Source organism: Triturus cristatus, chromosome 1_2, assembly GCF_964204655.1.
Source record: "Triturus cristatus chromosome 1_2, aTriCri1.1, whole genome shotgun sequence".
NCBI classification, from domain to species: domain Eukaryota; kingdom Metazoa; phylum Chordata; class Amphibia; order Caudata; family Salamandridae; genus Triturus; species Triturus cristatus.
Genome location: NC_140580.1, coordinates 1,078,168,538 through 1,078,184,960, shown reverse-complemented (window position 1 = coordinate 1,078,184,960; position 16,423 = coordinate 1,078,168,538). Strand labels below are relative to the sequence as shown.

The 16,423-nt window shown below is 43.5% G+C and overlaps 1 protein-coding gene across 2 annotated transcripts in view; it reads right to left on the bottom strand.

Moving 5' to 3' along the window:
* Window positions 1-6,750: 6,750 nt before the first annotated feature.
* NOTCH1 (notch receptor 1) overlaps window positions 6,751-16,423 on the bottom strand; it is a 136,873-nt gene continuing 127,200 nt past the window's right edge. For both annotated transcript variants that reach the window (XM_085612969.1, XM_085612960.1), the window contains exons 27-34: window positions 14,905-15,053; window positions 14,043-14,259; window positions 13,724-13,808; window positions 13,343-13,508; window positions 11,902-12,200; window positions 10,825-10,972; window positions 10,639-10,736; window positions 6,751-10,043 (exon numbers count right to left, since the gene is read on the bottom strand). In XM_085612969.1, the coding sequence (XP_085469095.1) occupies window positions 8,628-10,043; window positions 10,639-10,736; window positions 10,825-10,972; window positions 11,902-12,200; window positions 13,343-13,508; window positions 13,724-13,808; window positions 14,043-14,259; window positions 14,905-15,053 (2,578 nt within the window). In that variant the 3' untranslated portion in view covers window positions 6,751-8,627. The remainder of the gene's footprint in view (window positions 10,044-10,638; window positions 10,737-10,824; window positions 10,973-11,901; window positions 12,201-13,342; window positions 13,509-13,723; window positions 13,809-14,042; window positions 14,260-14,904; window positions 15,054-16,423) is intronic.

The window sequence follows — 16,423 nt, the reverse complement described above, 5'->3', positions numbered from 1 at the left end:
AAGAGCTGTTTGGATTTGTGATCAGAGGAATGAGAGAAGAAGTGATCTGTCTGGTGATTATCTTAGAGAGTAGGCATAGACATAGGGTTAGTGAGTGAGTAAGAGTCATCAAGTATGAATAAGAGGCTGGGCGGGTATATGAAGTACACAATGTAAAGGGGTGAATGTGAAAGTGATGTATAGGAAAACGTGCTAGCCTGGTTGGGGGAGGGTGGGGAAGGAAGAAAAGGGTAAGAAGATGAGTGAGGACAAGGCAGACTGGCTGAAGGGTGGGCGAACAAAGGATATAGGTAGCAGAGGATGGTGAGTTGTAGATGTGGATATGATTTAAAATTTGACCAAAGAAATTGTATAGTTCTCTGACTCTGTGTGCTTTAGATTTTTGTTGTTGGTCCTTTCAGTACTGCTCTTAAAGTGTGGTGTTTCTATAGTAGCAGATGAGGTGATACCTGGGCCACCTGGATATTTAGCAGGTTCTGATCTCTTGTGGTATTAATAGCTCCGCAACACGGGAAGGTTTGCTACTAGGCTCAAGAGAATGTGATATCTGTGTTGTGCATCTGTTCCTGGTCATTCCTAATTAATGTGAGGGTTTTTTGGTGTTTTGGTGGTTTTGCCCTGGAATAGCAGAAGCGTACTATAATGCCACTTGGACACTTAATAGTTTATACGGTATACCTACTCCATTGTGGGTTCTGAGTTTTGATATTTGCAAGTTTAGTATAGAGTGGAAGAAGTTCAGCTATTTGTTTGATCGAGTATTTAAATTTGTTGTAATTTCAAACCATAACAAGATGTTGACTTGATGCAGCGTGAGCGTAACCATTCTCACCACAGTGTCTGTTAGGTAGGCTCCACAGTAAGAATGTTGCAAGCTAAGGATCACTATAGCATGTATTCTGTTAGTTCCACACAAAGGTGGCCGACGAAGAATCAGACATCAAAATAATGTGTTCGTCAGGTTCATTCAAATATGCCTCAATCCACAGATTTGGAGCCAGCGCTGAAAATGCTGCCACCATATATTTCAAGACACCTAAGTAGTGCGTCTGTCAGGTCCTCCCAGAAGCATTAGTGGTTTTAAGGATAATTTAGGACACTGCAGAACTGTGCCATCAGGTCCATCCAGAAGGAGATAAGTTGTAGCCTGAATTGTGTGTCTCAGGTACACCAAGATGCAGAACTGATGTGACCCAGGGATTTTAAAACTCCTCAGTTGTCTTTGTCAGGTCCACCCAGAAGCAGGAATGCCGCAGGCTTACAGTAATCTATCACAGATGTGTATCCACCCTAAAGCAGATATGTTGCAAACTATGGGTTTCAAGCCACCTGAGTGGGTTTGTCCGTTCTACCCTGAAGGGAATATCCCACAAACCATGTATTTCAAAACACAGCAGTAGAGTCAGAATGGTTAAATAAGGATAGGTTAGGGATAGGTGGTTGGCTGGAAAAACACTTTGAAACTACAACACAAGTTACTACGTGTGTAACGATATATCTGTAAGAGACATTAGTTAGTGATAGATTCCTTACCTTAGAATATCCCCAGATGTCAGACTGGATCCAGAAAGCTTTCTGTAGCAGTAACCCTGCGCGTCAGTAGGTGGCGTCGTGTGACTCCGCGTCCATCACTGGCATCGTAAGCGTCGAGATGACGTCACGGAGACTACTTAGGCGCCACCCATGCGCGCTGACGTCAGATCTGAACACGACTTTCCGCGCCAGGAACGCAGAGCCATGCAAGAAACTGACCACTGGTGCCATGAAACTAGGGCCCTGAAAGGGGATGACCTTAACCCTAGAATCAGTTCGCAGAACGGGGAGGATGGGTGGGGCGGTAAGGAATCTATCACTAACTAATGTCTCTTACAGATATAGCGTTACACAAGTAGTAACTTGTTTATCTGAAAGAGACACGTTAGTGATAGATTCCTTACCTTAGAATAAATACCCCAGCAATACCAACACCGGTGGTGGGTCTGCGAATGGATTACACCAGAAAGTCACGCAGAACAGAACGGCTAAAGAAGCCGTCTCTCTGAACCTGACTGTCAAGGCAGTAATGCTTGGTAAACGTGTGCAGCGAGGCCCACGTAGCTGCCTGACAAATGTCCTGCAAGGGGACGCCATGTCCCAAGGCAGTAGTGGCTGCAGTTGCCCTGGTAGAATGGGCAAGCAGCCCCACAGGAGGCTCCTTCTTAGCCAAGGAGTAACATGCTTTGATGCACAGAACGACCCACTGAGAGATGGTCCGTTTGTGCACAGCACAACCTTATTTGGCGCCCACGTAGCCAATAAAAAGCTGGTCATCCACCCGGAACTGCTTTGTACACTTTAGATAGAATGCAAGCACACGTTTTGGGTCCAGACGGTGGAGCCTCTCTTCCTCCCTTGAAGGATGCAGAGGCGGAAAGAAGGTAGGCAAAGTGATGGTCTGCCCGATGTGGAAGGGCGTGACCATCTTTGGCAAAAAGAGAAGGATGGGTCCTTAACACCACCTTGTCCGGATGAACAGAAAGGAAAGGAGGTTTGGAAGAAAGAGCCTGGAGCTCACTCTCTCTTCTGGCAGAGGTGATAACGACCAGGAAAGCTGTCTTAAGAGTAAGAAGATGCAAAGGACAGGTATTAAGGGGCTTGAAAGGAGCGCACATCAGATAGGTCAAAACGAGATTCAAGTCCCATTGAGGCATGATGAACGGCACGGGAGGAAGCGTGTGCGTAATGCCTTTAAGAAAATGGTTAACAACCGGGGACTTAAAAGGAGAAGGCTGATCTGGAAGCCTCAAAAAGGCGGAGATGGATGAAAGATAACCTTTGATAGTGCCCAGAGCAGAGCCCTGCTGGGCCAAAGAAAGAAGGAACAGAAGAACTTCAGAAAGAGGGGCAGAAAGGGGATCCACAGCCTTTGCTGTGCACCATGCCACAAACTTGTTCCACCTACAGGCATATACCGTTTTAGTGGAGGGACGCCTGGCTGCCAGAATGACATCACAGACCTCAGGAGGAAGATCGAAGGCTGTCAACTGTCGCCGCTCAATCTCCACGCATGGAGGTGGAGGCTGGGCAGGTTCGGGTGGAGGACCGTCTCCTGCTGCTGCGACAGAAGATCCTCCCGAAGAGGCAGACGGATCGGGGGATCGATCACCTTGCTGAGTAGCTTGGATACCAGTACCAGCATGGCCACAATCATTACCAAAATCAGCACTGCCCATGCTGTACAGCATGAACAAAAGGCAATGGCAGAGACAATAGTCTCAAAGGCGCAACCTACTGGCTTTGCCAACGCTTGTTTATTTAGTCAGGACAGACGGTCTTTCTTGCTCCGCTTTCCTCGTCACTATGCATATGAGGTCACAGTTGCACATGGCATGTCCGAGTGACTGACATCCCTCCAATGACTCATGAAATGAAAGAGAGCAATACACAACAATCATCACAACTTGTAGATGAGATTGATTATTTATAGCTTTTTCCACACAATCAATGGTTTGTTAAAATAGAAACATAGTTGTAATTGTATTTATATTGTATTGTATTGTATTGTAATTGCTTTTATATAGCGCTTACTACCCCTGACGAGGCGTCAAAGCGCTTTTTTGGCAAGTAGCACGCTACTCCGGGACCCATAGAGGATTAGTGTTGAATTAGTATAGTGACACATGCAAGTAAATTTTAAGTGGTGGGTAGGTTAGTCAGTTATTTGGATTTGGAAGGATAGAATAGGAAAAAAAAGGTTTGTATTTATATAGCGCTTGTTACCCCTGATGGGGTTTTGAAGCACGCTATTCCGGAAAGCCATAAGGATTAGTGGTGAATTAGTATGCTGAAATAGGAAAGAAATTTGAGTGGTGTATATTAGTCAGTTATTATATAGCGCTTACTACCCCTGATGAGGCGTTGATGCGTTTTTTTAGCCAGTACCACACTACTCCCGAACCCAAAGGTGGATTAGTGTTGGATTAGAAGGAGCAAATATACATTGTTATTGGGAGTGGTGGACATGTGGGCCTGTTAGTTGGATGAATATGATAACGGTTGGATAGAGGAAAGAAGAGTTAGGAAAGGGCTGTTTGCGTTCATAGCAGTAAAAGAGGTTTGGGAGAAGTTAGAGAGCCGAGGCAGGGAACAATAAGAAATAAATATATAGCATAACCCGTTGGATCTGCGCGTCTACCGAATTTGGGGGCATATCAGCAACAGACGGCGATAAACATCGCAAAGCGCGCTTAGCGCTTTTATATTTATCACCGTCTATTGCTAGAAATTATCGCCCGGTTAGCGCTTTATTAACAACGCGTTACTCCAGGGCGATAATATTCCAGCGATATCCAGGGAAATGGGCCAACATCGCTGGAAAACGAGCGATGTTGCGCTCAAAACGGCGATAGCCTTGGTGATACGACCCTGTGGTCGTATCACCATAATCCACCTCCCATGTTAGGTATGCCTTAGTCAGGAATTTAACAGACGTTAAATTCCTGCGTTAAGGCATAGTTAACGCGATGATTATTATCGCTAAGGCTCTTTGCTGATATAGAGAAGCTGCCTTAGCGATAATTCCCCATGTTGTTTTCCCAGCCACGCCTACTTTGCATATTATTAGCGATGTTTATCGCTGAGATGCCAGGCGTTGGGAATTCGGCAGCTATTATGCGCTAATGCACGTTAGTGCCGCCTTGTTGATAGGGCGTTAAAATTATTGCCGAGTGCCGCTATAGCGGCGCTAATGCCCTTGATGATATGCCCCTTGGTGCAGATGGTCCTAAGGTTATGGTCTCGCATTGATTTCTCTGGATTTACAAAAATGTAAAACCTCTTCCAACTTCCACACTCAGAACCCGATTTACAATAATATACACAAATCTATGCATGGTATGTTCCTGAATATCTGTGTTGATGTGGGCAATTTTAGGGTTTCACAAATTCTTAAGAAGCGGGCCTGCTGAATCTACGCAAGTTGCCAGTTTCCATACCTACTCCCATCCCATATGCCCACTCCTGGGGAACGTCCACGGTTTTACGTGTGGAAAATCCGACTTTGTATATGTATTTATTCACAAATGGAAGCAAAGCCTTTGTTTGCACCCCTTGAAAATATGGGCACAGTGATGCCCAATTTGGATATTCACTCCAGCTACCCCCCCCCCCCCCCCTAATTTGAAGTCCACCAAATGTGAGTGCAGCTTTGTACCACATTCCCAGAGCCCACCTTACGGCCCCATCTACTGGGAACACCCATAAAACTTTATTTAGGACAGCTCAAGATCCATCACAATGGCAGATTTTTCCATGGATGTGTGTGGGATTTATGGTTAGAAAATTCCTCAAACACCACACTGTGAATAACTTTCTCCACTTTAAGATGTAACTTATGACAACAATATGCGTTTATTAATTTTGCCCTTAATCAAAACCTGTTCTTAATTTTAGCATCATTTGGTCCTCTCTTTTAAGATAAAAGCAAAGTGACCTCTAATCATTACTCTTGTCCACAATCCATTCCATCATTTCTTGTTCACTGTTCCATTTAAGACAGGGAGAAACCATATGCAGCACGTTCTCTGCTCAGTGCAGAAAGAGACAGTTGAGTCTGACTGCTAGGTCATGTCCTTTTGGATGGGGTACAAAGTAAATAGTGCAGATTTTTGGGGCCTCATGACGCAGGGAATTGCCTCCCTCCTTCAAGGAAGTCTAGATTTTCCATAAGTTATAATTAGGGCTCCCGGTTTTATGGTATTTATTTTTTCTGCATTTCCGTCTGTATTTATCCATATTTATTTTTTGCTAATTTTGTCTGTATTTATCCATTTCTATTTTGTGTTTTCTGTATAAATGAAGCTGCAATGGGTATTTTTCCACATTTATTTGACTGATAAATGAACATTTGCATTTGAATGTCCAAAAGGTTTCAGCAGTATACAGTGCAATAGTATTATCTGAAAACACTTGCATTGCAAAATAGCATAAATAACTGTAGATCTGCACTTAATTAGGAATTTTTTTTTTTTTTCATCTGCCCTACCTCTCAATCTGTACACTTACTGACCTGGCACTCATGATTGATAGTAGAAAAAAGACATTTTTTCCGTATTTTTCTGTATTTAAAAATAAAATACACACAGGAAAAAAATAGTTTTCTGTCTGTATTTATCTGTAAAAATCAGTAAAAACGGAAAACTGGGAGCCCTAGTTATAATAGAGTTCGCCCTCCGCCGGTTAGGAAAGGTTACTTTCTATGTCTTTACTTATTCGTCGCGCTCCACCAATTAAAGTTGGGTGGCACCCCCAACACTAAAATAGTCACCTACAGGAGAGAGACGTTTTGCCACTCTTCCCTCCCAACTGGACAATACAATCCAGAAGGAACACCAGCAATGCGTAAAACAGAGAACGTTGCAGTGATATCTCTCCGAAAATTGAGAACCGGAAGGGGAAGTAGCATGAAGTGCTGCTAATAAGCCACCGGTGCAGTCTGCCAGCCTTTTCCCACATCAGTGTATGATTGATGTAAACTGTGATAAACAACACTTAAATATATTTAATAGTATACACCTTCCCCTGCTAGGTGCACAACTTAAACATTAATTTGCAGGAAATGTAGATGATGAATTTTCAATAAGATACTTGTGACAAACTGAATAATCTTGCTCGGAAAGAGGGGAGAAAAGAGATATTTGGGAGGAAAAAGATAAGACCACAAGAGAAAGGAATTTATGAAACAAAACAAAATTAGTTTTATTAAAATCTAGACACCTTTTAGCATAATTTTTATTAGAGGAAGACACATCAGAGAGTACAGATCAGTTAACAAAAAATACATTGCTTTTGCAAACTACAACTTTGCAGGTAGACACTTGTACTACAGCATTCTTTTGTAAACTACAGTATAAAGTAGTTTATAAAACGTTACCGTTAAGAACCGGCACCAGCTGACTTCACCATGCCTGATGGGGGGGTGCTGCAAAGTCACTACTGCAGAATTTCACCAGCAGATAACACAGTTAGGAATAGGTTGCAGACAAGTCTATTTGGCAAACTTCAAATCTTGGTCACTATTGGAAATCTGCACCATCTACATCCCAAGACAAGTAGTCACAGGTATATACAGTGTTTTGTTGCAGACTGTTCCAAGACATTCTTCCAAGCACCATCCCTGTTGTCGGCACATGACAAGCGCGATGCATTTGAACAGCATGATATAAGAGTCACTTGCTGAGATTTTTTAAACAAAATCCTCCTTTTAAAAAGATATTTACAAACATAAAACATCGCCACAGGCTTATACAACACACTACATGGTTGCGTTTTTGTCTCAGTGAATGATGCATCCTGGTACACAGGATAAAATGCACCCGCCAGACTGCAGTGCCTCCTGCCTAGTCTCGAACAGAACTTTGTTCAGCTGAAAACCAACTATTTCAGTATATACATCAAGCTGATAAACAGTTCATGCCACATTCAGAGGAAAGTGGCTGTAGTTGGGAGAGGTGAATTTGGTATTTAAATTGGGTGACATCACCTTCTGTTAACTTTCCTTAGAATCTGAATACATTTCTGATGCATTTTCTAAGGGTGTTGATTAACTGCCACCAAAGAAAAGTCCTGGCTAACAAACAGCTTACCCAAATTTTATACTAAACTGAATTCCCAAAGTTTGGTTCACAAAAGTAGCAATTCCTGTTGGTGGGATATTTGCTGCTAGTTAGATCCTATCAAAGAAGATAATTTCAAATCCTCCAATGGGATGTAACCCTAAGAGTTCTCTTTTGGTTCACGTGACCTATCAGATCTACCAATTTGCTTTTGTATACTTGTGCCTTTTCGCTAAACGTTCGTGTCCCAGCACATCATTTGGCTATTGGTATATCAAATAAAGGGCACATGATTTTAGCACAGTGATTAAAGGGGGTTTTCCGTCTATTCATATACTTCCCAACTATGTTTAGTAAATTGTCATTCAAGCAATGTGGTTATCCAAATTTAGCTTATTGACTTTTTTGAAAATCTAGGGCCTAAACTTTCAGCAGTAGCAGCTGTTTACATTCAGGACAAAAGGCAAAGCATCAACTAGTTGTTAAAGTCAAATATATATACAACTTTATAATACTGAAACTTTAAACAAACATTGAAGATTCCAGGACACAGTTTATAGTACATTTTAAAAGATCAGTTTCCTGTTTCATTTCTCAGTGTACTGTTGATATTCACCCGCCACATTTCTTGTCTTTACTTTCCAGGTAAATCAATAAATACATGTATTTTTCACAATCAAGAATCTTTGCGTATATCTTTACAAAAAATATGAACATTATATTAATGATATGGATAAAAAATCTCTATGAAGAGCTAGTTTCAAATTTCTAGAAATTTGACAAAGCGTTGAACTTTGAATCTTTAGAAACAGAATGTATAAATAAAAAAGGCAGTGTTTTCATGTAAAAGCACATAAATAAATACTAAAAAAGTTTTTTAAAAAAGTTTTCTTCTGTATAAAATTGTATAAAAGGATCCTTCAGTCAAACCACAGTGTTTTTAGAGTTTTTTCCCCCCAAAAGTTTATTTTAATTATATATTTAGGTAAAACCTTTAAGTTCCACTGTGTACCGCTGTCTCTAGAACAAATTATTTTACTTAAATGCCTCCGGGATGTGTGCTATTTGTGCTTGCATGCTCGTAGGGGGGCTAGAAATACCTTCTGACCAATCGGAAATGTTGGAATGAGGAGAAGAGCTTGACCATTGGTCTGGGGATTCAGGCGATGGAGTCAAAAAGGGGTGATCGGACACCTGAAGTTGGTGGCTAGGAGTGTTGTCCATTGGAGAAGAGTAACTGTGTTGGGATGGCGGAGTTAAAAACTGTGTAGTCGCTATAGACTGGGTGAGTGAAGATGGTAGGGATGATGTGAGAAGCTGGGTATCTTGAGGCAAAATTGCGTGAACTGCCATACTGTTGCTGGTCATCTGCTGGAGATCGGCCTGGGTTAAATCGTTGCTGCAGAAGACTTGACCAATATGATTATTAGCAGATGAGCCAGAATTGTGGTGTTGCTGTATAGTTTGTTGCTGCTGCTGAATTTGCTGTTGCAGGTTCTGCTGTTGTATTTGCTGTAGCTGCTGAGCCTGCATCAAATGGGGCTGGCTGCCTATCCTTGTGTTTGGCATTGCCTGGTAGCTCATCAACTGGGACAATGTTGTTGTGGGCAAGCCGTTCTGCAGGGATGTCATCATGTTGTGAGGTTGCTGGTGGGCACTCGACTGGACATTATTCCTCAGTGCATTATACTGGTTTGAAACCATCCCGTTTTGTAACCTTGAGAGCCAATCGCATTGCCCATTCATGGTTGGTGCTCCGCCCACAGTGAAGTTCAAAGAGCCGCTGCTCATTACGGTACTGGGGCTTGACACAGACAGATGGGAAAGACGCGGAGGCACTGGCTCAAAAGTCATTCTGTTGGAGCCAGCCATTGTCATGTCTTGTTTTCCTGCTAGGTTGTGATGATTGAGGGTTATGTGACCATCGGTCATGCCTGGCAGGTGGTTCAGAGCCATTGAAGGAGACTGTTGAAATGGAGAGGTCATCAGTGGTGGGGAAGCCACGTCTGAAATGTAGCCATGGGGCGATTCAAGTGAGTCCACCGGCGATAATCCACCGGAGCTATCCAGAAGATTTTTCCCATCCTGTGATTTTTTCCTCCGAGCTTTGACGTCTTTGGACTCCTTCCCATTGCAGCCATTACTTTTAATACTTTGCTTTCTGGCTTTCTTCCCTTGAGCAGCAGGTTTCATATTGCTCAGGTAACTGCTGGGAGAGCAGATCTGTGGCGACAACGTGGGTGCCCCCAGGCTGTTGTGCATCTGTGGGCTCCGGACCAAGTTATATTCATCCAGAAGTCGCACGATGTCATGGTGCATGCGCTCTTGAGCAATGTCACGAGGAAGCCGGTCCATATGATCTGTGATGTCCCTGTTTGCGAAGTGGTCCAAGAGAACTTTGCCAGTCTCGTAGCTTCCTTCTCTCGCTGCAAGGAATAGTGGTGTTTCCTCCTGTAAATATAAGGAAAAGAAAAGACAACAGACATAAGCCTAGTTTTTTTTCCCTTACAGATCAATATTGTTACAATGTGAATAATGTTTGCAGTTTAAGCAACGATTTTTGAATTTCCTGCATATCTACATTAAAACTAGGTATTTACAGCTATGCAACACATGTTTATCAGTCTGACATGCATTTCAATTAAATACATGCTAGGAGCTAGAGCTGGTGATTGCACAAGCATGCATGTAAACACACAAACACAAATGCATCCAGCATGCATGTAAACAAACACACATACACACGCATCCACACCACGGCATGTATGAGCACATCAACACAGACACTCTCACACCACATCCGCACATTCATTGAGCAGAAAAAAAAGGGGAATCCCTTATGACATTACGCAACTCTGTTATAAACACTATAACAAGCATAAGAATGATACAGTGATTACAAAGCACCGAGTGAACCAACATCAAGTATTGACATAAATATGCCAACCACAGAGTAAGGGAAGCTTAAAAGAGACCACCGAGCTCCACCTCTGCTTTTAGTGCTCAAGGAGTAATGTGGCTTTGACATGTGGCTGCGACAGCTTACCTTGTTGTCCTGCATGTCTTTGTTGGCGCCGTTCTTCAGGAGCACGATGGCCGCGTCCACGTTGTTCACAGCAGCAGCCCAGTGCAGAGCAGATTTACCTACAATCATCAAAGTCAGAGGGGTCAGTACATGCGTCATAAACTGGACCCTTTCCTGAGCCATACTGTGAACAAACTTTTCTCCTACCTAAGTCATCCACTGCGTTGACATCTGCATGGCAGTTGATGAGTTCTTCTACCATGCCCTCCACTGCCAGTCGCGCCGCCAGGATCAATGGCGTCGTTCCATCATGCATCCGGGCATCCAACTCAGTTGCTCTATTCCTGATCAATATCTGGGTGCAGAAAGGTAGAGGGTGGTCGAAAATAAGAAAATTAAATGAAGAACTGTGTATTTGGTGAAATAAACTGACTGTACAACTAAACAGATAACTTCACACCTCTGATAATGTGCGCTTTTATCACTGGCACACTCACTGATGAATAAACGATTTTCATCTTCACTTAGTTTTATGTCTTTTTTTTGGACTGCAAAGTAGCTTGGTTGACTAAGGAGCTAACAGTAGCATGTGTGACATGGAATTGTAGGTCTGAATCCCATTTGCATCATCACTGCCTTTCCTCTATCCAATGAAAGAACAATTTGCCTTTCTTCTCTTGCAAGAAAGGTGTATGTTAGCAAGAATGAGCAAACCTTTTCCATACCCCTACATCTAGAAATAAATATATCCTTCTTTAAGACTTTATGTTACAATAAGATGCTAAGGTATCGGGTGGGTTCTACCACAATATTCAAATTGTAGTATCAATCTGCACTTACATTGACTCCCCAATATTGACAATCTTCATTATGTATGCTTGTCTTGACAGTATGTCGGTAGTCAATATTGTAAAGTCAATTTACGTGCCGTTGATATTAGGAACCTTAATATTGTGACATAAAGACCAGGTTTTGAAAAACTGTCTAGGGTACTTCATTGAAATCAGGCTAACTCTCAGCAAACTCTAGAGGAGCTGCACCGCCACCCCCATCCCCATCCCACACCAATACCTCTGCATTAACTGGGGGAGACAAAGCACGCCATCTGTAAAGAATAATAGACGATGGCAGGCAGAAGCCAAACATCTTGGATGGAGGTCACAGAGACGAGATGATTTATATCTTAATACATGCTTTTAGGTTGGAAGAGCTGACTTTATGCATCTCATCAGCACCTTATTTTCCAGAACCAAGAACACTGCAAAATCACGAACGTCCACGTACCTGGAAGACACCTTGAGCGTCAGCAGCCACAGCGGCATGAAGCGGAGTCCGTCCCATGTTGTCTTGAACATTGGCGTTAGCGCTCGCCTCCAGCAGACGTTTAGCGGCATCTGAGCGTGCGTACCGTGCAGCCAGGTGGAGAGCTGTCTCTCCCGTCCTATCGGTTTGGTTGTGTAGATTGGCACCCTGGTAGAGGAAGTCGGAAATTACGTTGGCAGATGCGTCTTCCTCCTCTTCACTGTTCCCTGTTTCCAGTCCTCCTCCGCTGCACGAAGCAATCATCAGTGGGGTAAATCCATCTGAAAAAGGGTGGAAACAAATCACAGAATTATACAATAAGCCTTTACACCAAGAGAGTGATGATATTGTTTCATAGCAGAAGGTATGCCTGCTGATTCTACGAGACAATTCTTTATAAGTGTGCTTTGTGCCTTTTTGAAATATTGTTTCATTTTTTTATGTTCCGCAAGAAGTGGACGCAAACATGTTGTGACCCTGTTTTTAATCACTTAACAAACTGGACCAATTTTGCATACAAAAGCACATCATGAGTGTAGCAGCTTTAAGGCAAAATATTTTTTCTTTCAGAGCGAACGAGGGAAAGCTATTGAGTGAAGGATGTGTATTTTACAGAGATGAAGTGAGACAAAACAAATATTCCAAATTAGAGTAGTGGGGAAACGGTAGATTAGAACTAATTTAGAAACACCAAAGCCCATATTACTTTTTGGACTGTACTTGTATATTGAATGAACCCACTAGCCTCTTCTGTGTACTCCCACACCCTCATTATACTACAAACGAAGTTAAATGTCCCTGCAAGATGGTAGGTAAAACCCAAAAGGCATAAAATATGGGTGCTAGCATGCGGAAGAAGCAGCAGTTATGTGGTTCATTACTGTAACACATCACAGACCTAACTCACTCAATTCTTCCACTGCGGGCTTCAACCCCATTAACTTCCACCCAAAAACATTCCCCTATAACCTCACAAGGAGCAGGATGTTGACGACGGATCCCCGTACCCGGATAAGACTATGGCACAAGGCACAGGCTTCGAAACCCGTTTCCGATCCCTAAACTGAAGACCTCATTTCTCTCCCCATAGTATCGCAGAATCATCTTTGAATGCACATTTGTGGCTGCACAATGCCAGTACAGCCTCTTCCTTCCATTTACCAGCCTTGGACTAAATCTTTCCAGATGTATCTCGAAGCCTTTTTACTATCACACCCCCTGGAATGAGGATCCTGCTGAAATACTCATGCCTTTCGTGCCATTTGTCCGTAAGGACCTGGAATGCCTTCCGTAAGGTCTGGCTTTATCCTCCTTTCGTTCACCCTATTCATTTTTCAGTCTTTTTCACGCGCAAAGATTAGGAGCGGGGATCAATTTTAATAATTTGCAACTCTGCTTCTCTGAAATTCAGTTTTCCCCTTACCAGGACCGCGGACGTTCACATCCAGGCAGTCTGGATCAATCTCGCCTTGGGGTGGTGTAGGGGCCATGGAGGAGATGCGCAGATCAGCCGCATCCAGGTGCTGCTGAGTCCACTGTCGGCGATCCATCTGATCGTTCATGTCGGGCAGCATAGCCTCCTGTTCAAACTAACAGAGAAAAGGGAATAGGTACATCAGACAACAAGGAGGGCAGAGTGCACCAACAAAGACTGCCGTCACACAACAAAAGCCATAGGAACACTTGTATACCTTGCTGCAAATGGGGATTCGCGTTTTCCCTATGCCAACTAGAGTCCTTTAGTGTTTACACCTCAATCAACATCCTCTGGTAAAACAAAAAGAATATCTTGGCAATGGCTCACCCTAAATCTTTTGCTGTCCAATGTTTCTTCATCGCCCCACTCAGTCTGATTATCATCCATTAAGTCGGTGGAATTTTTCAGAGGTCTTTAAAAGAAAGAGACGGAAATCAATTAATATCTAACAAACAGACGAGGAGTCAAACAAAACATGATCCCAATAAGGTGTTTTTGCAATAAACAAAAATCTAAAATATACTGCTAGGCTCATAAGAAGTGAATTATTCCAAAGCGAAGAGTGCAGGAGCGCGCAGGACACATATTGCGCGTGCATGAAAGTTACATCGCATTCCGTGCAGCGGAGAATCTTTAGATGACTTACTTCAGGCCCACAGAGTCCTCCCCCAGGGGCGGCCGCCGCTTACTCTTGTTGGTCTCAGTCACTTTGAAGCCCTCTGGGAACCAGAGCTGCCCATGCTCCCGGTGTCGCTTGCGAGACACCAGGACCCCCACGCCGATGAACGCCAGCACGACCAGGGCCGCCACCACCACGTACATAAGATACAACTGAGACCCCTTGGAGGGCTCCCCAGTTTCACCTGGAAAGAAGCAGAGCGCGTTGAGGTCCAGACACATCAGGCTGCATTTCAAACCAATGACAGGAGCGAGTATGGGGCGGAATGAGTTCATTACAGGGAAAAGAGCAGGAGGGAGGCTGCCATCACTCTGAAGAAATAAGGTCATTTTATGCGCTATTAATCAGAATTGCAAACTATGCCTCCTTCCTCTCCTGTAAAAGGCAGAGAGTGCTTCACTATTACCCCTCCTGAGAAAAAGGATTAGCAAACTTCAAATCAGCCGCACTCGCACTGAGCTGTTAAGACAAAGGATTTAGAGGGGATTTTCAAGATACAAACTTCAACACCTTGCACAGGCCATCGATCAATTTCTTGCTTTATAAAAAAAAAAAAAACAGTAATGATTTTGAAATAAATCCATCGGTGAAAAATAAGACCGAGTCTATTTACTTCATTGAGCAGAAAAAAGGGGGGAATCCCTTATGATATTAAGCCGCTCAGAGCCGGGCTCCGGTACACTTGCTGTACTTGTTATGTGAAAAATAAAAATGATTTCAAAGGATGTTGGCACCCCCGTACCCCCTCCCCTCACCCACCCAATAGCGGCTGCGTTCGATATTTCATCACCCGGCGGTGGATGCCGACAGAAACAGTAAGGCCGCCTACTTTTGACTGCCTCGATCTTGTAGGGGATGTTCAGGTTGCCGTGGGAGGCCAGGGCGCCAAGGAAGGCGGCCACATCGGTGGCACTCTGGAAACACTGCGACGAGGACTGGAAACACTGGCGGTTGTCTATTTCCAGATACACAATTGACCTACGTGGACGACAAAACATGTAGGCATTCAGAAGGAGAATGGGTATTCAGCACAACAGGAACGTGAGACTTCACAATAAACACACATCACATCTTTTTTTTTTTTTTAAAGTATGCACAAAGACTTTGCACTTTACTATATATTTTCCCTTCCCAAGAGCTATTTCAGGTCTAACCTGTAGTCAGTGATGTTAGGGTCGGTATGAAAGAAGGATTGCAGTACATATGCAGCGTCAAATGTCATTTTGCACGCCACAGCTTTCAGCTTTTAAATGGACATTGCGCGCTCACTCTAGAAGATTATGTACCCTTTCTGTAATCCATCATTTTAGGTGCACAACTTAATCAAGGTCAACAAATCCAACACAGTTACCCCCAGAAGCTGACCGAGGCTCATTTTCTCTTTGGACAAGGGTGGTACTTTGTGCCAAGAGTCTACAGAATAGGGTTGGGTGGAATATGCCAATTTCATTATGCGGCTAACTCATAGTTCACCCCACCCCCCAGCCAGCCTGTATTGAGTGCACTGCAGTGCCCGTTGATGCCGTGCCCTATCCTGGACCACATAGCCGTGTTAGCACAGTATCGGGTGTTAAAGCCATTCTGATTGGTTGAAGCGGGATCAGTCAGATTGTCTTAAACACTGGGTCCAGATGTACTCATTGTTATGCAGCGCAGCATCCACATTTACCGTGCCACATTATGCCATAACTCCGTACAGTGCCATATCTATAGAGACTAGCCTGCTGGTAGTGCCATCCCTCGAGCGGGTTTGCAAGCAAGGTTCCCTTGCGTGACACAGCTGTGCTCTATGCTGCAGAGGTTAGCGTGCTCCGTTTAGCTAAGGATGTGTACCTGGGCTAACCCCTACAGTATACATTTCTATAGGTAGACAAAGTCAGAAGCTTCCCATTCATCTTCTGTGTTCTGTGTACTGTGGCATACATGCACTGGACATTTTTTTGGGGAAAAATAAACATGTTTTCTCTTGTGTGCATCTGCTTCAAGCAGACTTAAGTCCAAAGTGATAGACAGTCCTTCAACCAATCAGAATCTGTTAATATTCAGATTTTCCTGATTGCTGAATTGCCAATAAATATGGATGTGCACTTGACGTGTTCTTTGATCAGATTGATGGATAATCAGAGCATGATGAGGCAACGGGCAATTGGGAAATCCAGCAGCAGCGGGTTGCCACTGCAGGACTTCACCCGCTGTTTACTGTCTTGTCAATTTGGATCACAGAAATGGTAGAAATGATTAGGAATGTGCACACAAGCTCAGTGTAAGGGAGGTACCAACGACCTCTACCAACTAGGTACACTGGCAGCAAGACGGAGCACCATTAGGAGGCAGAAATGGATAGGGAT